This window comes from Bacillus rossius, chromosome 3 (genome assembly GCF_032445375.1).
Source record: "Bacillus rossius redtenbacheri isolate Brsri chromosome 3, Brsri_v3, whole genome shotgun sequence".
NCBI lineage: Eukaryota > Metazoa > Arthropoda > Insecta > Phasmatodea > Bacillidae > Bacillus > Bacillus rossius.
Genome location: NC_086332.1, coordinates 12,108,131 through 12,135,155, shown reverse-complemented (window position 1 = coordinate 12,135,155; position 27,025 = coordinate 12,108,131). Strand labels below are relative to the sequence as shown.

The 27,025-nt window shown below is 39.6% G+C and overlaps 1 protein-coding gene across 1 annotated transcript; it reads left to right on the top strand.

Moving 5' to 3' along the window:
• On the top strand, positions 1 to 27,025 carry LOC134530227 (tubulin beta chain-like). The gene is made up of 9 exons (XM_063364904.1): positions 1 to 174; positions 8,278 to 8,386; positions 11,641 to 11,766; positions 14,241 to 14,470; positions 17,580 to 17,747; positions 19,332 to 19,517; positions 22,794 to 22,933; positions 25,285 to 25,546; positions 26,893 to 27,025. Exons 1-9 carry the CDS (start codon positions 118 to 120, stop codon positions 26,959 to 26,961), a joined length of 1,347 nt encoding a protein of 448 aa, XP_063220974.1. The 5' UTR covers positions 1 to 117; the 3' UTR covers positions 26,962 to 27,025.

The following is a 27,025-nucleotide window of genomic DNA, read 5'->3' as shown; positions in this document are numbered from 1 at the left end:
CGACCGAAGGGGGGAAAAAAACTGTTGACTTGTCGATTACTCTGTTCAAGATAAAGTCGTTATCAGCAGGGCGGCCGTGCGCTGCGCGCCCGAACAGCTCAGGTCACAAGACGCAACATGAGGGAGATCGTGCATCTGCAGGCCGGGCAATGCGGCAACCAAATCGGCTCCAAGGTGAGTGGAAAGGATTTTCCGAACTCCCAAAGAATCGCCCACAGACCATTTTTCATATGTTAAAATGGGGGACGCGCCACAACGCCGAAATACCACAACGCCGAACGTACAATAACGCCGGAAACCATAACGCCGAATGCCAAATTGACAACGCCGACAGCTAGAAAACTGCTGTGTACCACAACGCCGAATTACCACAACGCCGAAATACGTTAACGCCGAAAAATGTCATTGCAGGACTGCCACAAAGGTTAGGTTAGGTATGGTTAGGTTAGGTTAGGCTAGGTTAGGCTAGCCTAGGTTAGGTTAGGTTGTGGTAGTTCGGCGTTAAGATATATTTAAGAAACACACACAAATTCATTCATTTGTTTTTCATTTTGCTCCTGTGCCCCCCCCCCCCCTACCCCCAGCAACATTTTTCGGCGTTACTGTATTTCGGCGTTGTGGTACACAGCAGTTTTCTAGCTGTTGGCGTTGCGGTCAATTTGGCATTCGGCGTTATGGTATCCGGCGTTATTGTAAGTTCGGCGTTGTGGTATTTCGGCGTTGTGGTAACGACCCGTTAAAATGAAACATGATCCGTAGAGGTCTGAATATTTAATAAATCGCTATACATATAGTATTTATTTCTTAACTTACACCTTAAATGCTATTTTTTTGCTCGTTTCCGACATAAATACCTCTCTTTCTAGGTGTGACTTCCGGAATTTTTTTCTTTTATAGATTTTCGTTTAATGGTCCATAGGCACGAAAACCATCGTATCACATTTTTATGGTTACGATAACTGCCGTAAATGTTCACAAATCACTTCCAAACCGATACATAAAATTAAGCAATGTAAAATCTCAGACGAGTTCGATAATGGGCAAAATCCGTCTAAAGGGGTAGATTTGGGGAAGGAATTAAGAAACAGAAAAATCGTAATAACTCCCTTATTATGACAAATGTCGCTCAGTTTGAACGCATTAAAACTCGTAGTGTAATACCAACAAATTTTGTCTAAATATATTTTTAATTCAACCAAACTTAACTGAAAAGGGTGGAAAAAATAAGAACCGGAGATCAAAAAATTCATAAATACCTTATTAGAGACACAATCGAATTCATTTAAATTTGTTGTAAATCTCATAATTTGTATCCAAACGTTTGTGTGAAACAAATTTTGATAAGACGAACCATTGCTTAAATGGGTACAAAAAATAGGGGTAGAATTAAAAAAAATTCAAATCCGTACCATGTATACTATTAAATCCGTTCTTATTTATTGTAAAACCTTAAAATAACTTCTAAAACTTTCGTGTGGAAGAAATTTTTATACAGCCAACCATTACTGCAATGGGTGGAAAATAACAGGGTTTGAAAGTCAAAAAAAATTTAATGACTCCTTTAGTAAGTACACTATGTATCAAATCCGTTAAATATGATTGTAGACCTTATAAATATGATGTAAAACTTTTGTCTGAACCAATTTTTGATAAAACCAATCATTGCTGCTAAGGGTGAAATAAACAGGGGTTAAAGGTCAAAAAAAAAGTTTCTAGCTTCCTTAAATCGGTAACCGATTTAATATATAATAATTAATGATAAATCTTATAATAATTATATAAAATTTTGGTCTTAAACAATGTTTGATAAGACGAACTATTACTATAAGTGGTTGACAAAACAGCTGTGGGAATAAAAAAAAACGCCGTGTCATGTATACTATCAAATCCGTTTTTATTTATTTTAAACTTTCTAGATATTGGATAAAATGTTTGTCTTAAGTAAATTTTTTTGTAAGCAACCATTACTGCAAGAGGTATAAATAACAATGGTTAATAGACAAATAATCTTAATTAGTTTATTAGGTATACTATTAATCCGTTATAATTTATTATAAATTGCGAAACATTATCTAAAGCCTTTAGCTGAAACAATTTGTGATGAAACGAAGTATTATCGTAAAAAAAGGGGGGGGGGGAGGGGGAAATAAGAAAATAGTCTATCTGACAATACTATTAAATTCATTCGAATATATTTTAAATCATCTAAATATTATTTAAACATTGTTCCAAAGCAAATTTTTATACGACTACGTATTAGTGCAAAGGATGGAAAACAGTAATGAAAGGCCAAAAAAAAAATTATAACACCTTCGCAGGCATAATATGAAATCCGTTCTAAGCTAATTTATGGTCTGTTTTGGTCGATGCATTAAGTTAAAATATTCGAAACATTTTCGCTTTGTGGAATATGGCTGAGGGGGGAGAGAGTAGCGACGACCCTTGTAATCCGGCCAGGCACTAATAGCGTGCCTTACGTCAGCGGACGGCATGTGACACGAGGCCTGACGTCAGTGGCAGTGCAGGGCCGCCAGCCAGCACCGAACCTGGCGCGTGTCGCGGTCCTGCCTGCGTTCGTAACAATATGTTCTTTGCAAGAATTTACATTATTTTTCTTACGAGACAAAATCTCTGCGATTTTCCTGCTCAAAAACAATAGAAACAGATGAGCGGGAAGATTTATTTTATTTACTTATTTATTGCATTTTACATTATGTTAAATCTGTCACGTTGGTGACTACGATGGTCTAGTGTTTGCATCAATCGTCTGTGATCAAGGAGACACCATTCCCAGAGGACAAAAACATCTGTTTACGTACTGTAAAAAACGTGGCGGACGTTTCCGTAGCTATGCAAGGGTCTCTGTGTGTTCACGTTTATTTCCATCTCAGCAACCCGTCATGTTCTCTTATGGGGGAAGATAGCAACTTAAAGACGCCATCTTGGTCTCAATAGTTTACAAGCCATAACAATTTTCCATCGTTTAATTTTTTAAAAGTTTTTTTTGTTTAGAATATAATTTAACAGTGTACACAACGTTAATAGTGACTGGAAACCAAAAATAGTTCCCTCCCCTGAGAAGTTATTGGTATTTAGTGTTGAATTTATTTTTGGAAATGACCACAACAAAAAAAAGTAGGTACACTGTGAATGAACACTTTCTTTAAATGAATAATGCAAGGGGAAATTTTGATTAAATAAAAATTTTTGGACATACGCCATTGCAGTTTTGCATTGTTTGACATGGAACAAATTCAAGAATACAAAGTAAGTATTGAAAGTATTGAATAAAAAATTATATTGATACATACCTTTAATTAAAAAGGAAACCAATCTACCATACTGACCGCAAAACTCAGTTGTAAACCGACAACCCTTACAGCAATACACCAGCCAATAAAATCAGCCCTTAGCCGCGCGGCCAATCAGGGGAGCCCTCGCCTGCCATTGGCTGTGCTAGGAGAGGAGGTCGAAGATACGCTTTGCCTTCTTGATTTTTTCCATGAAAAACAGTGAAGAACTGCAATGGCGTATGTCCAAAATAAATTCTACTAAATGGACACTGTGTTATGGTCTTTGAAAATCTTTCATCTCAGCCTAGAAGAAGGAAAAATTTCAAAATCAAATGTTATAAAATTGTATGGAACAGAAACTGTCGACACCAAAATGAAGTCTTTAGTTTTCTATTTCTCCCACTGGTTGGAAAGGGGGGAATTTGAATCCTCCCCCTCAAAAGCCAGTAGCTCCATAAATGCTACATCTGCCCTAAGCTGGTACTCCCCTTGCGATAAACATAAATTGATGTATAATTTGCAGCTTTCTACCCCAGACGCACCCTGCAAAAAGATGGTGTTTTGATGTCAAGTTTATTTAGCATGTGGAAAAAGAATAATGGATAAAATATGCAAATAAACAAACTCTTCGGGGCAAAGATGTCACTATTTTGCATAAATTTCGTAAAAAAAAGTCTACAGGAAACGTCTATTTACTTTATATAGGACACAAATTCATAGCTATTTTGAATCATTATCAATATTTTGTGTTTTTTGGTTGGTTACACATCTTAGTGTCAACCGGTAAAGGGGGGTAAGTGAAGGTCCCCGCCTCCACCGGTAAGTAAACGTAATCCCACTAGGAGCATTATTCGAAGATATCACGATTTATTCACCTTCCCCCCCCCCCCTTTTTTTTTCTCTCGGTAAATCAGAATAGTCGGCATGTCTCTGAATTATAAATAATCAAAAAATTTCTAATTTTGAAATAAAAAATATTAAAAATTAACTACTGAAAGGATTTCGAGGATGTAGTTTTGTTAGTAAGCAGAAAAGAGATTGAATATGGTTTTATAAAATAAAAACAATTCGAAGCTAATCATATTCTACATTAAAAATAAAGAATCATCCGTTTAAACACTTTTTCATAATTCGCTCTTTAATGGAATAGATATGAGGTGTGATTTTATGCAGGGCAAACAACTGTCGCACATATTTATCAAAAATTAATATGCTTACCTAATACCCCTATCAATATTCCTATCCCTAATGGGATTTTTTTGTAAATCAAATCTTAAATACAACTGGCATTTTGTTTTATCAATTGTTTTACTTCCGGATGTTTGAAATTGTTTAGGTAAGAAACCACACAATATTGACACTATCCTGAAATTGGTGCAAGCAGAGACACGGGTGGTTAGCTAGTACAGATATTAACAAATTAAATACATTTAAAATTGGGTGGAATGTGAAAATGAATGAGTTAATTCAATTGTTTGTTCCCTCCCATAAACAGGTTATTGATTTTGGTGGTAAATTCTGCTGCATTTAATATTTTTAACAAAATTAATTGCTGAACATAGTACAATAAACACACATGAAATATCATTCAGTATACATAAAATATGTAATAAGAATTTTTGACGAGTAATTTATTTGATGGAACTGAATCTTGGGACTGTTTCGTGTAAACAAGGTGCTGCCATCTGTCTGCAGTATCAGAAATCTCGAAAAGATGGCGGACCTTCGTTAAAGCTTTCGTGAACATCTTAGAATTTACACCACAAATAGGTATTAAAAATAACTTTAAAAATACATTTTAATACTGGAATTACAATTAATTAACATTGAAATGTAGAGATACCGCATCGTTCATCATAATGTAGACACACAACAATTTTTTTTGCTTTTTAAAATATTTCAAGTTAACTTCTAACGTGTACCTAAGAACACACTACTTTCGTTCTTTATTTTAAATTTAGTAATTTACAAAGTGTAACCTCTTAGCTCTCGGTTTACGGCATATGGTATGAGTAATTTCTTGAATGCGACGCAAGTCAAGGAACGGAATTGCGTAACAACCATGGTGCTGCCATCTGTAACGTATGGCGCTAACCAATGTTCACAAATACAAAGTGAATCCAAAATCTTTTTCGCTTTAATTGGAGCTCTGCTAATCGAATGATTCGATAGTCAACAACGTAACTGCTCCGGCTACAAATCATAGCGGTGGGTGCGGAAACTAATTAGAAATGTAGGTAGTTGAAAAGGCATTTTGCGTACATCTATCACGCTGAGAATTATTTTTAATAATTCATCGTTAAATTTCGTGTCAAAGTTCCGTATTATAAGTGTATTTGCAACGTGATAACATATGAATTTGATCTTTACCGAAAGATTATTAATCTCGTGTTTTATTTAATATCCCAAATAGGCACATGATTCTTCCCAAATAAACTGCCAGATGTTAGCACGTTTTAATGATTAACAACACTGCAGCAAACTCGTGGAATAACATCTTATCAGTGTTAATAAGACTGCACATCGCCGCTCTACCACTCTGACTCAGGGGTAGAGCGCCTGCCTTGTGACTTGTAGGACCCGGGTTCGCGTCCCGGCTCCTCCAAGGCGGATTGCGTCAGGCAAATGGTGGCATTAGTCTGATGGAATACAATCCCTTGCAACAAGTCAGGCTACCAAAGAGACGGTGGGTGGAAACAAAAAGACCTTCCAGGGTGGCTTCCAAATGCGGAGCCCGTTTCTTTTCCAGGGCTCCCCATGCGGGGGTCATCGGTAGGTTTGTCCGGGGTCGAGGAGTTTTGCAAAAATATTTATTAGTTTTTTTGTATAAGATAATTATTGTCATGTCATAAATAAAGCTTAATCAAACGAGAAAAATAATGTAAAAAATACGTGAATTTATATATTATTAGATTCGTTTCACTTTTGTGGAATTTTAGAATGCAACGGTGTGCACCATTCCTCGACTCGGAAGTTGACAGGTTGAAGTATAATGCTTTTGTGAACATCGGGGAACGTACCAATCGTGTTGGTGAGCTAAATAAAAATTTTTGGCCAGTACAAGAATACTGGGCTCGATTGCCACAATCGGATCTTAAAAAGTACACATCATGATCTAAATCATATTAAGTATCTGGTGTTTAAGAATTTTTTTATTCCGACCTTCTGCGTACTTGACCTACAAAACGTGAGGAATGCCTCTGTCTACATTAGATTACGAGCCTCGTTCCCCACCCATTAAAACTGACTTTTAAAATAAGAGGAACATCTGACTACTGTCAATATGTGATTTCTAAAAAGCACCCAAGTATCATGTAAAAAAAAATATTCAAAATTACTGGTTTCTAAAACGAAATACTTTAATCCCCCATCCACCAGCTGACTATTATCTTCACTTGTAACTAACTGTGTAATATAAATTGAGCACTTTTTCTTCGTATTTAGAAAAACTACTTTTTCCTTGTATTTCGTAGAAGAGTTCTTGTGATAAACATTCTTTATCAATAAGACTAATACCTAGAAAATATCTTATCTTTACTAATAACACGTAAGATAAAATTTATTTAGTTCAGATAGTGGACTGCATTTCCAATAACTCTTGCGGGGTGTTCCAAATAACATAATTTCACAAGCAAGTGTTTTCCCAGAAATTTAAGCAATATAGCTTAAAGATTATTTTTACTTTCATCACCATTTTCTTCGAACGAATTAGGATGTAATAATCGAAACGCCAGCGCAAATGCGTTTCCAAAATACTTTCTATTTAACTTCGATTTTTTAATAGAACTACTTTACAGACCATTGCAAGTCTCGTTTATATATCTCAAATTCTACCTCTGCTAATGGTATGGAATATTCACCAGCTAAACTTGGATGCACAACGATATGGCTTCAAGCACCAGATTTACAGCTTATTCACGTAGAGAATATAGTTAGTATTTCGGGTGCTATTGCATTGAATTATGTCTCAGCCGCCATAATGCATGTGTGACTGCATGTTCACCATCTCGGACCTACATTATTGGATTTAATAAAAAATTTCATGTATGTAATTCAAATTATTTAAAATTAGGGTTACTGGTCGGAACCACTGGCTGAAATTATTAAAAATTCATAGAGTAACCTTCCTCCACCCAATATCCACGGCAGACTACTACCAAGATATGTTTATACTATTTCCACCAATATAAACTCATGGCAGCCATGCTGACCGCCATCTTCATCAGATCGTCACACCTTATCGTCGGCCATCTTGGCCGCCACGATATATTTACAAAATAATTCAGTAGTACATATACTATGTGTCTTAGGTTTTTTGATTTAATATTATCTGCTACTATTTTGAAAATTAACAGATTTTTATTTATTGGAAGAATGTGATTAATTTATCAATTTGGGTCAAGGTTCAATACCTCGTCAGTATAAATGTAACAAAAGTAAATTAAATTTTTATTTAATGCATTACTCCAATATCATTTTGACAAACGACTCTATATAGACCCTTACACGGCGTGGACCAAGCTTCTCCAAATCACGAGGTCTTACTCACAAATAGGAAGTATTCACACCACACATTTATAACGGTAAAGTGAAAAAAAAATATTGCTTTGCTAAGTCTTTTAACAATAATAAAATTTTCTTTACGAAACCAAAAAGGAAATTATTGAAATGAGAAAAAATACTAAAACTACTTCAAAAACACGTTAACTCAAGATAAATTTTACAAAATAAAGTTCTAATGTGTGGACAAATTGAACTATGGCTGTTATTTATTGCTTTCTAAACAAAACAAAACAAATTTTCTTAAATGAAAAATAACTACGCAAAACTTTCTTTTATATTTTGAAAAATTTAATGAGTTGTTTTATGTGTCCTGTGCATTACTGTGTACGTCAAAGCGTCTTGTTTACCAACAATGTAAATTTCTAAATATGTATGTGGTATATTGTCATTTTATTTTTTGCTGCTTTATATCTTGTTTCAGTTTTGGGAGATAATATCGGACGAACATGGAATCGACGCAAATGGCTTGTACATTGGCGACAGTGATCTCCAGTTAGAGAGGATAGAAGTATACTACAATGAGGCAGCAAGTAAGATATTTAACAGTTATTTATATAATAGTTCATAAACTGACTTTTTTATTGTATTATGTTAATAATATGTATACAAGAAAGCTCACAGTAATTAGAATGTATACAGACATGAAGGAATTGTTTATGGGATAAAGTCAAATTTATGTTTTAACTTTATATTGTTTTCTTAAGCAAACAAAGTTTTCTTCCTGGTACAGGATGTCCATAAAATAATGTCACAGTTTCAATGGTACATCAAATCATACATCAAATTGAAGATTAACTAACCTAGTTTTTCTCACAAATATTCAATGTGTTCACCTTTAGTTATGCATCCAACCTAAAGTACAATTCTTCATACACTTTGGTTAACACGTCTGGAATAATGGAAACAATAGCTTCATCAATTCTGTGTCTCAACTCTGGCAAATCATTAGGTAATGGCGAAACGTAGGCACAGACCCAAAGGAAAAAAAATCGCATGGCGTTATATCAGGTGAACGTGGAGGTCAGCGAAAAATAGGTCTGTCGTCTCGACCATTACGACCAATTCAACGGTCAACCACTCTCGTACAAATAGATCCCATTGAGGAACGCACGTTGAACTGCACGTTGAACAGATTCTCTCTTAGCAAATTGCTGAACACAAAACTCTTTACGCTCAGGAGTCACCAGGTACTCACGCATGCTCTTATCAGAAACTGTCTGAATTACTATTTAATTGTGACTTTGAACCAAAACTTTACAACACTTACAGTTAATAGTATAAAAATTTATAACTGAGACATTATTTTATGTACAACCTGTATTTACTAAGGAATAAATGACTTGAGGCAATGGCATATAAACCAAAAAAAAACTGTTCCATATATTTTTGTGACATTAATCGATCAGGACACTTCGTTTGAGGCTGAACTAGGTGGCATGACTAATTTTGTTGAAAATTTTGTAGATCTGGCTGGCTAAAATTAAAGAATATTTATTTTTAAAAAATGAGTGGCCACAAGCAGGAACGTTTGAGTGTGTCTCTTTAGATGGTAAATCCTTTGTGATCACATCTGTATTCGTAAAATATAAACACGAAACTTGCGTGTACTCCATCTAAGACAGCATTAGTATGGGTGTACCTTAATCTCGGAAGTGGCCAAGAAAGTGCATACTGCATGCAACATCTAGCAAAGTTCTGCTATGTAGTTAGCTCTACCAGCAGTACCGAAGGTTTTTCATTTTAATTTAACCTGGCTTCCTGCTAATTGTACTGATATCTTTGAGAATAACTTTCTTTCTTGCTGTATAGTCGGGTGATACTGTGTGCAACTCGGAAAAAGTTTTTATCAACTTGTGTCTAAGTAACTGCTGAGAATTTGGGTTAGCAAATAAATCATTGTAAAACCACTTATAGGACCTCATAAAGTTCTGTTATTCCTCAAGTTACTATGGAATTTTATTAAACATAGATATGCAGTCAGAAAAGTGCCACTACAGTATGTCGGATCGTACCAGATTTGAACACTAATCTGTCCATTAAACCATTGCAGCTTCTTAGAGAACCCAGTATTTCCTATTTCTAGGATTTCAACAAGACAAACACAGTGAATACTTGTAAATGAATTATTTTCCAAAAAAAACTACACGGGCTGTGGATATTTTTTCTGATTTTTATAACCAAGTTAAAACATGTGAATTCCTATCATAATTCTTCCCAATGGTGGTTCTTGGTGCCCCACAAGAACTTACAAATTTTCATTAATGCTTGCCGAACAAGACAAACTATTAAACTTATCAGAAAAATTGTCTGAGATTACAGTGGACTTTCTTATCCTAGAATCACACATGTGCGTCGGGCGCGATGCGACAGACGCGTCGAGAATAAAAATATTATTTCTGCGACGTCATAGCGACCAAATTAGTGGACGGGACAAACTTATTTCAATCCCGTCGCAAGTGCCATGTAAATAAAAAAACTGGGTTTTAGAATTATGGTTTACAATTAGCTATATTTATTGTTTTATTTACAGAACTAGTTTGAATGATCTTTTTGAACATATATTTTTCTTAATAAATAATAAATTTGTATTAACCTGAATTTTATCAAACAGGTCAATTTTAAAAAAAAAAAAACTTGTAAACGTTGATGGCTATCGTAAATGTAATGTTAAGACAATGGTGAAAAAATATTCATGTAATAACATTTTATTGTTTAGGTTTGTTGCGCTTTTTAAAACCGCGTGTTCTCAATAGCGCGATATAATGCATGTCGCGTCGCGTCTGTCACGCGGTTGTTGAGTCCAGCATTGCGATAACCTACCGCACGTTGCGGACAAGGGATCAACCTAAATCATAACTTGCTTTCTGCAGATTCATCACACGCCAGATAATAACGTCCCTTGCGGGACCGCCATGTACCGCCCGTGTGGCGATAGAGCGTCTTTGGTGCGGCCCGACCGTGGTGAGGGATCAGTTGCTTATGCTGACGACACAGTCTGCGGCACGTGCGTCGGGAACTGACGCCTGGTCCGCTTGTCATGGCCTTGTCGTGCCCTTGTCGTGCCCTTGTCGTGCCGTGGCAAGCGAACCAGGTGCCCGCGTGGAGTCCCAGGCTGCGGATCGCCGCCCAGCACTCCTAGTTGTCGTCGAGGTGTTTGCGGTTTTGAGTGCGGTGGGGAAAATGAGGTCCGTTTGGGCATCTTTTGAGGCCGGGTCGCCGGGGTACCACGACGAGGGGAGGGTATACGCCACTTGAACGCGGTCCAACAAGGAAGTCTTCTTTTCACAGACGAGAGAGCCAAACGCCCGATCGTGCATCTTCGGTTTTTTTTTTTTGTTCATTGTAACTCATGAAAACTAATGGTCAATTAGGTTAGGTTAGCTACATGATAAATACTTTAAAACATCGTGGACGGTTGATTTGGTTAGGATAGCTACATTAAAGATACTGTGAAATCATGTGAAAGGTTTCCTAGCCCTGGATAGCTACATATTAAAAAGTTATTTGCTAAGCAACCATAAAATAATTTTACAGTATTTTTTTAATGTAGCTGTACTAACCTAATATAACCAACCATCCACTATGTTTTAAAGTATTTATAATGTAGCTGACCTATCCTAATCGACCGCAAAATTTAATGCCACACCGGTTTATACAATGAGATAGAACGGATCAAAAAAGCGAGCATGAACTTCGGGGAACTTCGGGTGTGGCTCTCTCGTCCGTGAAATGAAGGCTTCCCGGTCCAACGAGGGTTGAACAAGGGTTCGACTGGCCATTCCAGAGAAGAAGTACGTTCCGAGGGCCATCCTAGTGGACCTGGAGCCTGGCACGATGGACGCGGTGCGCTCGGGACCTTTCGGCTCGCTCTTCCGGCCCGACAACTTCGTCTTCGGACAAAATGGTGCCGGTGAGTAAAAGAAAACAGACTCGTTATGTTTCGCGCGTGTTATCAGTTATTGCATGCAACTGAACATTTCCACCATTTAAAAAGATTCCAATCGTTTATCTCACAAAGTTATAGCCTTTTTATTTTTAGGTGTCTTTCACCGTAATCGAGGTGGTTTTTATAACTTCTAATGACCCACAGGATTGTTTTTCTCGCCTATGTGATGTTTATAGTTACAACTTCGAAACTACTAGCCTAATCTGATTCAAATATAGTAGCATATTAAAAAACATAAGGTTAAAAAATGTTTTTAAAAATTAATTAGTAACAAACACTAATCACGTAAAAATTCAAATGTGTATAAATAAATACAAAGCGTATATCCGTTAATAAACAAGTGTTAATGTTGTTTAGGACAGTCAGGGTGTATATTTGACGAAACAACCAAACATCAAATTTATTCCTCCTCTAAAAGTAGCGCCAAATAACGAGCTTGTAATACAGAATAACGAAATGTGGAGCTGAGCACATTAATATGTTTTTGCTACGAAACGGACAACAACGGGTATTATTAGGTAACGTTAGTAATCAAGATTAGTCAGAATCTGACTGATAAACCTCAGTTGCAAGCTCACCACAAAAAGTACGTTGAAGACATATCCGAATTATGGTCTAAGAGTGGTTCTTGCATACGCTTTAGAGGTAGGAGACGAAGAAAATATTTTATTGCAAATAATAGTGAAAGAATTTAAAATAGAACACTAAGCGTCTGCAAAATGCTACATATACAGTAAATTATGTCGGTGCCACACAATTATTTGTTTAAGTAACTGGCGATAACAACACTTCAGAGAAAGTATGCAAATTAATGACGTCACCCCCAAGCACTTTAGCAATGTTATCAGTTTTTTTATTGCGTGTTGACCATGCAACCGAGGTTTGTCGATCGGATTCTGACTCACGCTGTATAAACACAAAGTTGCACTGCAGCAGTGTCGGGATATGTGGCAAAGGAGACGCGAGCACGCATAGAAGGGAGACTGCATGGTGTGTGTCCCTGAAGCTGGAATCACAATAATGACCCGTCGCGTCCGTCAGTTGGACATGCGACATCATGCCGATCAGAAAATTACGTCCGTCCATCCGTCAAAAGCTTCCCCATCTGTGTAACCTCCAAAGTATTGTCGAAAACCTTTAATATCTTGGGCCTGCCTAGTAATGGGTGTACTTTGTTAGTGAGGCGAGATGACAAGGTCGACTCTCGCTGGTGCTTCTAGCCCAGTATCGCCTCTAGGCCCGAGGCTGTGGACTGGCACGCAGTCTTCTCGTCGTGCGTAGGAGAAAAAAATTATATTTGATCGGTAACCACAACATCATATGGTGAAAAAAGGAAGATAAAGGTGTAACGCAAGTCCGTTGAGTGCCTTAAGAACATGTACTGGATGTTTCATGCCTAAAAATTGCCCTCAAAACACGCGTTTTAATCAATTACACTATTTCTATAAATACAATTTAAAAAGAAAATACAGAAATAGTGTTTTTCTTACATACTTTTCGTAAACAGACACTACTCTGTGGTTTTTTTTTCCTGAAGCTCTGTATATCACAAAGTGTGCCTAATTAGGCGGGCACTTAAAAGGTTTTAAAGTTGGTTTATTTGTTTAACTGCATCCCCTGAATATTTTTACCTAAGTTTGAAAACATTTTGAAGTGTAATGTTTGATTGAAAGATTTACTGAGACATAGTAGTGTAATTAATTACGTATGGTAAAACTTGAAATTACATTAACAAATATCAGAGAGATAGGATAATATAGTTTAAATATTTATAAGAGCTTAACTTTCGTGATCCTCAGCCTAATCTACTCAAACAAAAGAAATGTTCACCACTATTTAAGTCTTCTAGTCTGTGGTCGGCGTCTAGACGGGATAGTATTTGGACGAACTCTCGCCCGGCTACGTGCACGGACGGACAGACGGACGGACTGACGGACGGGTGCTTCCAGGCAACAACTGGGCCAAGGGCCACTACACGGAGGGCGCGGAGCTGGTGGACGCCGTGCTGGACGTGGTGCGCAAGGAGGCGGAGGGCTGCGACTGCCTGCAGGGCTTCCAGCTGACGGACACTGGCCCGGCTACGTGCACGGACGGACGTACGGGTGCTTGCAGGCAACAACTGGGCCAAGGGCCACTACACGGAGGGCGCGGAGCTGGTGGACGCCGTGCTGGACGTGGTGCGCAAGGAGGCGGAGGGCTGCGACTGCCTGCAGGGCTTCCAGCTGACGGACACTGGCCCGGCTACGTGCACGGACGGACGTACGGGTGCTTGCAGGCAACAACTGGGCCAAGGGCCACTACACGGAGGGCGCGGAGCTGGTGGACGCCGTGCTGGACGTGGTGCGCAAGGAGGCGGAGGGCTGCGACTGCCTGCAGGGCTTCCAGCTGACGGACACTGGCCCGGCTACGTGCACGGACGGACGTACGGGTGCTTGCAGGCAACAACTGGGCCAAGGGCCACTACACGGAGGGCGCGGAGCTGGTGGACGCCGTGCTGGACGTGGTGCGCAAGGAGGCGGAGGGCTGCGACTGCCTGCAGGGCTTCCAGCTGACGCACTCCCTGGGCGGCGGCACGGGCTCCGGCATGGGCACGCTGCTCATCTCCAAGATCCGCGAGGAGTACCCGGACCGCATCATGGGCACCTTCAGCGTCGTGCCTTCGCCCAAGGTACCGGCGAGGCCGTCTACCTGCAGGGCCCGTTCCTTTAACTTTGTGCAACACATGGCTATGGTTATCTTTCGCGCATAGCACCGGGTATTTCTTACGAAAATCTCCGCGTAATTTTATATCCAAATTGATTTTTCATTCAATGATTGGTAGAGACCTGCAAAATTCGCGGTTTCGATCGCCTTGACGATAGACTGCACATACCCCTGTACACTCGGGCAAATAACGCAAGTTCATTTGCTGCCGACTTGTAAGTCGTCTCAACTGGTTTTGTCTGTGATTCGATCCTTCTTTGGTTGAGGGTTTATAGCTGGTTGAGATTCGTCCAGATGAACAGTAAGCCAATAGCCAAATTATCTAAGAGGTATATGAGTTTGTGTTCTAGCCTATCACCGAATGAATCCGCGAATTTTGCAGGTCTCTAATGATTGGGCTTTATTTCATTTTATTATGCTCAATGTGCGCGCCTAATACTGGAAAGCTATTCAGGGAACGGTTCACAGATAAATTTTAAACGTTGGAGGTACTGGGGCAACACAAAGCATGAATTTTCGGGTTAAGAATCCGGACACAGTATTAATACGAACACTTGTTTGTAGTGATGGTAGTTGTTTTTCGTGTGAATGTACCAATTTACAAATGTCTGTTATTTTTACGTGAATATTTATGTTCCACTTAAAAAAATAAATTACAGTGTAGGCAAGGCTATAGCTCTGGTGATGAAGTGGACCTTTCCCAACAGCAACATGTCTACCCATGGATTTACTAAACGAAAAACAAAAACCATGTTCGCACCGTTTTCTTTTCCGTTGCGAATACTTGATAATAATTAGACAACGGCGTGTCGTAAGACGCGGGAGTTTCTGGCCAAGAAAATTCACAACTGCGCAGCCTCATCCCTACACTCTACTTCTGCACACTTAAAAATGTTCACCTTCATTTTGCGAACAATTCTGGTTATAAATTATTCGGGATCATTCGTAAATTTACCATACGCTTAGTAAATTTGTGGGGTACTAAGTGCTCAGAGCATGAATCCACAAGAATAATCTTGGTACATCAGCAAAACAACAAAAAAAAACTTGTCAAGACTTACTGCAAGTACACGTTTATTTCTTCCACGTGGTTACTAACCCTGTTTGTAAAAACAGAACTCTGAAGATTAAGTAAGGCGTGGTTTACACGAAGACAGGTTATCTGTAATTACGAAAAAAATTATTCGTTTATTTGAAGCGGATTCTTCGTTGAAAAGATATCAAACTTACTGTAATTTCTAACAGTGTCCTCACTCTGGGGGGGTTGTAAACCGCAGGAGAGCAGAATAGTGTCACCTGTGAGAGCCGTGCTTTCCAACCAAGAAAGCACCTGAAATAAACTTTAAAAAATAGATATTTTCATGAATCAAGTTACCTGGAGCTTAGTATGAACCACGCGGGGTTCTGACTTCTGAGTTCTATTGTGAACAAAGCAACGTAAACACGCATGGGAGAGGAAGAATATTGCTTTCTGCCGTTTTCTAAACAAGCTTTTGAAGGTTTTATGAATACTCCCAGATAAATCACGTGAGTTCAGTTAACACAGTGTCGGTAAATTTACAAAAAATAATAGTAAATTTTTTAACATCCCTGGATAATCTGTAACGATTCTTCTTCGTGTATTGAAGGTGGAAATTTTTAACAGTGATTCTCGGTAATCTGTCGCCTCCGGCTCCTCTATACGTAAATCTGTAACGTGAAAACTGCATTGAGGTTTGACCCTCGGCCGAAATTGTGGGATATTTTCTTTTTTACTTAAGAAGTCCTGCCATCTTGGACTTTTTCATGTTTTTGTTATGATTTTGATTTTGAACTATTCATCCCAATTTTTTGACATGTCAAGCCATTAATCATATCTCCCCGACCTTCTGTACCTTGTTGCGGCCGCATATTCACTAACAGGTTCTAGTCTGTAAGCGCCGTATGGAAATATACTTATTATTTAACGCCGGCGACTACAACTATCATTATAGTCACACCAGTTCACAAGTGTTGACTTCAACAAGTAGCCAAAGCTAAGTCCTATGCCATGTCGACTAAAACTATTTATCACGGAAGCTTTATTCCAAGCAGTATGAAAATATTTGTAATCGCAAGATGGCACTGGCCTAATACCCTTAGTGAGAAAATATTTAGAACCATTGACTGTAGAAGTTTGGTTGCACATTTGTTTCTCGACAGTGAAAACACAGAAAACTAATATGTAGTGAGTGACCATGAAGAACATAGTCAAAAGAAATGATTCATGTTTAAATATTTGTCAGAATGATTGCAAAGAGGCAGTCACTTGCAGCGTATGTTTGGTGTCCATGCTTTTAAAATGAGACACCGGTATGAACTACCCCTAGTACAAAAAATAATGCCATAGAAGTGTAATAACTGTCACGGTATGTAAGGCCTAACACCTCCAATATCATAATTGAAAGATTCGTGCAATGGGAGTGCATGACTTGATGTAAGCTTTTGGACATACGCCATTGCTAAACACATGTAGTAGATGTATGTCGCACCTGTGTTTTCGTACCATGTGCGTCTCTGCCTGAGGACGGGAGCAGATAGCAGTTCCCGAAACGTCGCGCTTGGTTCTGTTTTGGAAAACTATTGTGTTTGTTTCGTCTTTTCGTTTTGTTGTGTTTTTGTCTCGTTTCAACTGTTGTGCTGAATTTTTTTGGGGGTTCAATTCATCATTTGTGGGGGGGGGGGGGGGGGGTTCGTTTGTTTTTTTCGTTCTCTTAGTCCAATTTTCTTTGTTTTACTTTGTTTGTTGACCATATTCCTGTTATGGAATATTACGTGGTGTATATATCCTGTTGACAACAGCGATTATTTTTTTGCTTATTTTGTGTTTTTGTCGTTTGGTTATTTTGTAGTTTTCTTCTACAGACATACATGTGCTTAGCAATGGCGTGTGTCCAAAAGCTTACATCAGGTGGCCTCCAATGTCGCAAGCTAGCGTCGCCGAGGTCGCAGGGACACCTCGGCACACCCGCGCCAGTGCCGGCGCGCCGGGCGGGTGTAGCCTCACGCCGCGCCGCCGACGGCCAGGGTGAACAGCTCTGGCGGCCGTGCTGCAGGTGTCGGACGCCGTCGTGGAGCCGTACAACGCCACGCTGTCCGTGCACCAGCTGGTGGAGAACACGGACGAGACCTTCTGCATCGACAACGAGGCGCTCTACGACATCTGCTTCCGCACGCTGAAGCTCGCCTCGCCCCACTACAGCGACCTCAACCACCTGGTGTCGGTGAGCGAGCCGCCCCTCCCCCCTGGATCTGCGCGGGTGCCCGTGCCTTCCGCGACGGCGGACACGGGTTCGAATCCCAGGGGCCGTCCGTCCTCACACTCCGATTCCCCGGGCTTTTTTCTGGGAATCACACTAGCGGGCAAACGCAGGAGACGATGGCCGGAATCCTCCTCTCCGACGCACCTGCCCTGCGCGGTGTTGTGTGGTCGACGTGAGTTGGTTGACTTCTGGGTTCCGGCCGCGTCGCAGGCGAAGATTCGCCGACGTTTCTGTTGGCCTTGCAGCCACCATGTTCGTGGTTGGAAGATGGGCAAAGGGCGGCCATAACCCAGAAGCCGGGCGACTCCAGAGACAACGGCCGCGATAGCCTGCGATCCTAATTATCGTGCATTATCGTCCCTGATGTCCTTGCTGTCGACACAACTTTATGTTAAATTTTAAGAATAAAAATTAACTAATGCTCGGCAGGCGTTGCTATGCGTCTTTCAATTTTTTTGTCGTTTGTTTGAAGTAGGTATGCAATACAAAGCATCTCTCTCTATCTTTCTATAAAAGTCCATCTATAAATTTCAATATATTTCTTTATATGTATAAAAAATATCGTTATATATCCATATCACTTTATAAATATGTTTCTACCTACATCTATATCTCTCTACATCTCAACATATATATACCTCGCTCTATATCTATAACTGTATATCTCCCTCTCTATATACTTCTCTCTATATTTATCTCTCTATGTCTATATATTCTTATCTATAGTTTTCTCTTTACAAAACAGAAGTATTTCAGTACTCGCCAGCGATGTGTAACATCTAAACTCGCTGACGAGTAAATTCGTGTGTTCTCGTGTTGCAAATACACTTTATAATGTGAAACTTGGAGACGAAAATTAACTTCGGATTTTTTTTTTAAGATAATGCTGAGCGTAACAAATATATGCAAATTAGTGTTTTTTCAACTACACTTCTTCTTGACGCGATTCACGAATAGTTACGCACTCGCCGCTAGAATTCGCTGCCGGAGCAGCTGCGGTTTGAAAAAAAAAATTCTAAATCGTAAATAAGGCCCATAATGTTCAAAGTTCATGAAACGGTTGATGATATAAAGTTTCCCTTCGGCTTTAAGAAGTTTTGCTCACGCACGCGTGACCAAAAACCAACCAACCCCCCTCTCCCCCCCCCCCCCCCCGGGCAGAACGTCGCGCGGGAAGCCACGCTATCGCTCAGACGTGCCCCCCATCCCTTCCCAGCTTGTGGTATTGGCGCGGGAAGCCTTCTTTTCACAGACGAGAGAGCCAAAACCCGAAGTTCCCCGAAGTTTATGCTTTTTTTTTTTTGTATCTTAAATGTAGCTATCCTAACCAAATCAGCCGTCCACAATGTTTTAAAGTATATTAATAATGTAGCTAACCTAACCTAATTGACCATTAGTATCCTTCTTTCAACACCGCCATATTTATTTACAATGAAGTAAAAGAAAGCCCGAAGATGCACGATCGGGTGTCCATGGAAAGCAGGCTTGTGGTCTCGGCGCCGGCGGCAGAGAACGCGGCGAGTGGACTGGTGATGTTGCCGGCAGCTCACCATGTCCGGCGTGACGACGTGCCTGCGCTTCCCGGGCCAGCTGAACGCCGACCTGCGCAAGCTGGCCGTCAACATGGTGCCCTTCCCGCGGCTGCACTTCTTCATGCCGGGCTTCGCGCCGCTGACGGCGCGCCGCAGCCAGCAGTACATGGCGCTGTCCGTGCCCGAGCTCGCCCAGCAGGTGCGCGTGGGGCGACTGAATTGTTGCCCATTGGAAGGGCAGCCCTTCAGGATTTTTCTGACAGTGGTTTATTTGTACAGAGACTGGAAGGGCAGCCCATCCAATTTCTGAAAACACGCTCCTTTAAGAGTTTAAATAATCCTGAAAACTTGCCCCTTGGATGGGCAGCCCATTAGGATTTTTCTGACAGTGGTGATTTTGAAAGCTTGTCTGAATTGTTGCCCCTTGGATGGGCAGCCCTTCAGGATTTTTCTGACAGTGGTTAGTTTGTAAAGTGATCTAACCTAACCTAAACTAACCACTGTCAGAAAAATCCTGAAGGGCTGCCCATCCAAGGGGCAACAATTCATCTCCCCCGTGCGCGTTGCCACCTTCAGCTCGACGCGGGTCCTCACTGACTCACGCGGTTATCCTCGTAGGTTTGCGAGTTTATTTCTTCATCCACTTCGGACATGAATCAACAATAATAATATTATTATAGTAACAAAATATTCGAAAACTTTTGACGTGACAACGTCTAATAAATCGATGAACGCCGGCTGCACGCACATTGTCCCGTTACGCTGTGTCCCGTTACGCTCGTTGTACGCTTGAGCCGCATCTATCTCTCTTCCACTCGATTGGAACAACCATCGATTTGACTTTTTTCGAGGCACATTAAACTTGAAACACTCCCATTCGTTTCCTTCTTTTCCTATCATCGTCCTATCCTTAACAGAATAACACAGATTGGAAGAAGTTAAATAGCAAATATGTATAAAAGTTATAGTTAAAATAATCTCTTCGTTAAAGTAATAAACATATTTGAATTAATGAGTGCAAATTAAAGTACATTTATCAATTAAATTGTAGATTTCATTTCACTTCTTCTTTGTGTCTATACAAAATAGTGATAATTAAAAAAAATGATTCAATTTTATTCATAAAAGTATGCAATGATTTCATCAATGTTTTTTTATGACTTTGTCACGTTAAACTATCGTCCATAAACCGACTTTACAGACACCCATTTTTTTATTTACTTGAATATCATAGTTTAAAAAAAAAAAAAAAATATATAAGTTGGAGGCAGATATCATCAAATATTTAAATCTTTTATTTTTCACTTATTATCCAACTTGCAATGGATTAGTAATGAAATGACTACAAATAAATATATTTATTTACCATCTTAGTTAAATAAAAAAAATATTCCGAATAGTAGTGGTGATATGCGGTGTTGTCGGGAAAGTTTGGAATAAAAAAGGAGGGTTGTGTGCCAATTATGTGAGGTGTGTTTTCGTGAAATTATTTGAGACTAGTTGCATTTATACACTGTAAAATATTCTGTGTTTCTTGATTCGTTATATTATACATAGGCCTATCTGCAGTCAGCACACCAATAGCATTCTATCTGTGAGAAAACATACTCCTTCTGAATGATATGGCAACGGAAAAAAACATTAGTTTATTTTACTGACAATCACCAATTTATAATCGATATACCTGCCGGCACGTACACAACATAATGAAGTCTAGTGAGCGTAAAATTGTTTTTTTCGCCAGAGATACGTCAATTTTATATTCGTATATTCCCACATATGTCACCAATGGTCTGCCACCCGAAATTTTTACTGATTCATGATCACTTCCATTAGACCACACTTGGTTTTTAACATGCCCGAGGTTGTTCAAACCAATAACAAATCAACAGAAACCGAGCAATAGAATCACCTCCAGATAGTTTACAGCTAATTATGTCTTCTCTTAATTACGGCAGTCAATGGAAATAAAAAAAATGTCATAGGTCGGTGAACCCGAAAAACATCCCTGTCTCTGGCAAACAATATCTCATGCTGGGGCGTAGCCAGGGGGGGGGTTAGGGGGTCTAACCCCCCCCCCCCCTAGCAACCATTATTTTTCTTATCTGAAACAGGTTAGCTAAAAGCCTGGGTGTCTTACTGATATCACCGGCCACTGCACTGGAGGGGAAGAGTAAGCGAGCCCTACCGATTCCCGATTCTCATTCTCTTCCCCTACCCTTGTCGCGAGCAGAAGCTATAAGGTTGTGACGCCGTGACGGGTCCCAAGCTTTCAAATATCTTACACCTATTGTATTTAACCAGCGCGGTAATTATAAGCAGGTGGTAACTGGGCTTCCTAAAGTGTAATGATCGCTGTGTGTGTATATAATTGAGACGACATGGTGTCATGTAACTCTTCAAGCTAAAACTAATTGTTTCCAGGAATAGATCAGTTCTGCCGAAACCCAACCCTTTTATTCATTTTTTTTTTGTATTGTCGAGCTTCGAGCATGATTTATGATTTTGAGTGGACGTGGACAAGGCACTTGGATTGATTAAAATATCTTTGATTAATTTCTTACTTCATCACTCAGACAATTTTTTTATTAAAAAATTAATAATATTTTTACCATTACAATATTTAAAGTTAAGTGCCGAAAACTGCTCAAATAGCACTATTTTACACCTTAAAATCCAATTTTTTTTCGGACCCCCCGCTATAATAGAGGGGGGGGGGGGAAACCATGCTTCTAACCCCCCCCCCCTCCCATACACAAATCCTAGCTACGCTACTGATCCCATGTATGTAAATTTTCTTGGTTTAGCAATTTATCATCTTTAAAATATAATGTATCATAATTAACTAATGAAACATTGATGATGTAATTTACGTAGGCTTTTCTACACGAGCATCAAGGCTTGAAAGATGAAGGAGGGGTAGTGAAATTCCCCTGAAATCCTAGCTACGCTACTGATCCCATGTGTGTAAATTTTCTTGGTTTAGCAATTTATCATCTTAAAAATATAATGTATCATAATTAACTAATGAAACATTGATGATGTAATTTACGTAGGCTTTTCTACACGAGCATCAAGGCTTGAAAGATGAAGGAGGGGTAATGAAATTCCCCTGTGGTCCACCACCGATTTACACTCGCACCTCTTGCTTTCGTATTGCACCCAAGCATTGGTGAACCTCAGTGACAACATACACAAATTGTTCAGAACATCGAAATAAAACACATAGGGAAATACAGATAACTTTGGTGTTCATGCCGGGGTATTTTTTAATATGCACTCGAGGGCAATATCGCCAGAGTTGCGAAATTTCCAAATTTGTTTACTTATAATCCTCTTTTTATTTATTTCCAAAATCTCAGGAAGAGGCAATGGCCTAACCTTAAAACTAAGATTCTGCCATGAGCAAGTGTTGTCAAAGTGTTGTTAATGATATTACTTGCTTACAATGGTAATGCGATCACTGTTGCTGCAGATGTTCGACTCGAAGAACATGATGACCGCCTGCGACCCCAGGCACGGACGCTATCTCACGGCCTCGGCCATGTTCAGGGGCAAGATGTCCATGAAAGAGGTGGATGAGCAGATGCTGAATGTCCAGAACAAGAATTCCAGGTACGTCTTGCGTCGTCTTTGAGAAACCTTATAGATAGGCACACCTGTATTTCGCGATTTCATTTCATGTCAAGGTATTTCACAAAACACTGTAGCTTTTTCTAAGAGTCATGGCTAGAGACCCGTGAATTACGCGGATTCAATGACCTCCAGGATAGACTCCAATATCCTCTACACACTCGGGCAAATGCCAACTGTTCATTGGCTGTTGACTTGTGAGTCGTATCGACTGGGTGGCCTGTGATTCGACATTTCTATGAGTGAGGGTCTCTAATTGGCCCTCAGTCCTCCAGATCAACAGAGAACCAATGACAGAAGCAGCACTAAGGTATAATTATTTGACTTTTAGCATAACACGAAATGAATCCGCGAAATTCACGGGTCTCTAGTCATGGCAAATTGTGAGGGTGCAGCAGTACGGTGACCACATTCTCATTGGCCCCGTCAAGAGCGGGACGACACCTCTCCCCGACCTCAGCCAATAACCACAGGAGAAAAGCTACAGTATTTTGTGAAATACCTTGACAATATATTTATTCGCGAAATACAGGTGTCCCTACTTATAGACAATATCCCCTGGATTTAAAAGTGCATCTTTGTCAATTAAAGGAGTGGTTATATTCAATACTCATTAAGATAATTTGTTAATATCTAGATTTTTTACATGTGTATCAGTAACTGTATGTAGGGATGTGTTTCACGTACCTCCAGAATTTCATTCTGTAAATTATAATTCAGAAAGTGTTTACTTTCTCTTACTAGTGTGACTTTTTAAGTTTTATAAAATGGTTTGGCTTATATTCCTTCATGGGGCAGGTTATATTATTATTCTAATCGGTTTGACATAATTTAATTTAAAGTTAATTGGTTTGCTTTGAGGCTGTACCTTAAGGCAACTCGCAAAGAATTGGATTCAGCACGGGCACAGCGGCGCACAGAAAGTTGATACCCTTCTAACTTTTATCTGTGCTGTCCACCGATATCTGTTCGCGGCCAAACACCGTACACTAACATCAGCGGCGTAGATTTAACTACAGTTGTTTTGATATGTGAGTTCCAAAGTTAAAGAGTGAAACTTATTCGAACATGTATTTATTTGCGAGGAAATTCTTGGCAGATTATTATTTCTAAGCGTTAAATACTAAACGGTAATATCAACTGCTTGGATTTAGGTAAACAACCGCTTCTGTAAATCATTGCAGACAAAATTCAAACATTTGGAAGTGAAAATTTCGACCAAAGTGAATGAAGGAAAAATCAGATGCAATGATTTGAAGTACTGTGTTGTGTGCGAATGTAGCTTCGACTAGTGTGCTGTAAGTGTGTGCGCAGATCTGCTATTTATATGCTGTTTGCGTGCGCTATCGCGAGTGAAGGCTAGGCTTTAGTCTGTGGTGGGAGTAGCCATTTCGTGGGGAAGCCTAGAGTTCACATGTATGAGAGCCACATCCGAACAGTTCCTAAGTTTGGCGATCGCTCGTCAAAAAAGAAAACCGCCATATCGGAAGAATTTCTGTATTCTACGGTTATAGGGTATTTTTAAAAATAAAGTTTACTAACTAAAATAAACCTGTAATTTTAGTTACAATAACCTTACCTGACATACCTTCCCGGAAAATATAAAGAACTATTAATTTTTTAAATGGCCGAACATAACCTTTTACTTCGGTAAACTTCGGAACTGTCCGAGTTGTGGGTGAGGCTGTCATCCGTGTGAGGCTGGGAGTCGTGGCGTACTCCTGTCATCCAGCTTCTTGGAGGCCAGAGTTGGTGGATGATTAGAGGTTAGGAGTGCTGCAGATGTTCCCTTAAGGGGCCCGCCTCGTCAGGGTGTATGTGTGTTAGTGAGGAAGCGCGACGCTCGCTGGTATTTATAGCACGGTATAGCCTCTAAGCGCAAGGCTCTGAACTGCCGCGCAGTCTTCTCGTCGTCACAGGATAACTGTGGAATTTTAGCGGTGACCGTAACATTTTACAGCTGAGAAATGAAGATAAAGGTGTAATGCAAGTCCCTTAAGTGCTTTCAAGAATCTGTTCCGATTGTTTTACGCCTTAAAATTACTCTGAAAACATGCGTTTTAGCCATTTTAACCTTTCTAAAAATACATTTTAAAAACTTAATCCGAAATTGAAAGTACTTTTCGACCCTCAGCGAACTCTTGAATGCTTTTCGTAAGCAGACCCCACTCGGATGTCTTGAGTGGTTTTGAAATCGCGTTGTTTTTCCTGAAGCTCTGCGCACCGTGTGTGTGCCCGGGTAGGCGGAGCCCTTAAAGCACTCTCGTTCAAAACCAAGTCCTACGTTGATGAATCCAAAAATCGTCCCCGCGAGCTGTGTGCTGTGCCCGCAGCTACTTCGTGGAGTGGATCCCGAACAACGTGACGGTGGCGGTGTGCGACATCCCCCCGCGCGGGCTGCGCATGTCGGCCACCTTCGTGGGCAACACCACGGCCATCCAGGAGATCTTCAAGCGCATCTCGGAGCAGTTCACGGCCATGTTCCGGCGCAAGGCCTTCCTGCACTGGTACACCGGCGAGGGCATGGACGAGATGGAGTTCACCGAGGCCGAGTCCAACATGAACGACTTGGTGTCCGAGTACCAGCAGTATCAGGTAACCACTTGTCCGAGTACCAGTAGCACCAGGTAACTTGGTGCTCGAGTACCAGCAGTACCAGGTAACTTGGTGTCCGAGTACTAGCAGTACCAGATAACAACTTGGTGTCCAAGTACCAGCAGTATCAGGTAACCACTTGTCCGAGTACCAATAGTATGAGGAAACTTGGTGAACGAGTACCAGCACTACCAGGTAACTACTTGGTTGAACGAGTACCAGTTATATCAGGTAACGACTTGGTAACCGAGTACCAGCAGTACCAGGTGACGACTTGTCTGAGTACCAGTTGTATAACGACTTGGTGACCGAGTACCAGTAGTATCCGGAAACTTTGTGTCCGAGTACCAGTAGTACCAAGTCAGCTGCGACTCGGAAGTCCGTTCATTATAAGTCAAGGTAGGGACACAAATGGAATTTTAGTCTTGCAGTAACGATATAGTTCTATTGAAAATTATATTACAGTAAAATATATCAATTAATATTACATTCAAAACATATAACAGTCTCGCTTATGTAACGATTAAAGAGCTACCAATCCCTAGGTAGGTGTCTTAGTTTGTGGTTATAAAGTAGAAAACTTTTTAAATATAAATATATATATGTAATTACTAATCTGCCATATAGCAAAAATAAATATTTGAAATCCGAGTGTCATTTTTAACTAAAACTGTAAAAGAAATGAACTAAAACATTGTCTATGTGCGCCTGAGATAGGATAATCTTATTTTTATGTTTTTTTTAAATATGAAATCATTTAGTAAAAATACGAATGTTGTCGCATTAGTTGAAACGCATGTGTTAAAGATGTGTATATAGCCCCCAGAGTACCACAAAATTAATCTATATGTGTGCTCAAAGTTATTTTTAATAAATAGCTTACAAAGAGTTCAAACATTGTGTGATGTCCAGTGACGAAACCTTTCCATCAGTCTTAATGACAACAGAACACTGTATTAATAGCTGTAGTTAGTCCTTCTGATCCCCAATTTCTCATGAGACAACTATACAATGTCGTTTATAAATTTAAAGTATAACAGGAATGACATGCCATAAATTTATACAACCGCGCCTTGTTTATATGTTTCATAATTGAATATAGCATTGTATTTTATTTTGCTTATCAAAGAAGCTTTTGTTTTAATCAGCTGTAAACCTTGGTGTGTCTAGACATGCACTTACCGATTTAAATATATTTTTTTTATGTTCTTCAACTTGTCTTTTTTTTAGGTAAAATTAGCATTTGAAGTTTTTAATTTTGTATTTTAATTTGGATTATCCAACAATTAATCACAAAAATATTTACGTATGGAGAAATAACAAACAATTGTATGTTTATTTCATAGGAAGCCACTGCTGATGACGATGCTGACTTTGACAACGAAGAAGAATCCATGGTTGAAGAAACAGAGTAAATGTTAGAACATAACTTGTATTTGTATTTGTTTTTTTAGTAATTACATTTTTTTCACTCTTTGA

What these genes read in the sequence shown, in the direction of transcription:
- LOC134530227 (XM_063364904.1), top strand. Translation starts at nt 118, where the DNA reads ATGAGGGAGATCGTGCATCTGCAGGCCGGGCAATGCGGCAACCAAATC. An exon ending in GCAACCAAATCGGCTCCAAG is followed by an intron (nt 175 to 8,277) that starts GTGAGTGGAAAG and finishes ATCTTGTTTCAG; the next exon opens with TTTTGGGAGATAATATCGGA. An exon ending in GCGTCGTGCCTTCGCCCAAG is followed by an intron (nt 14,471 to 17,579) that starts GTACCGGCGAGG and finishes GCCGTGCTGCAG; the next exon opens with GTGTCGGACGCCGTCGTGGA.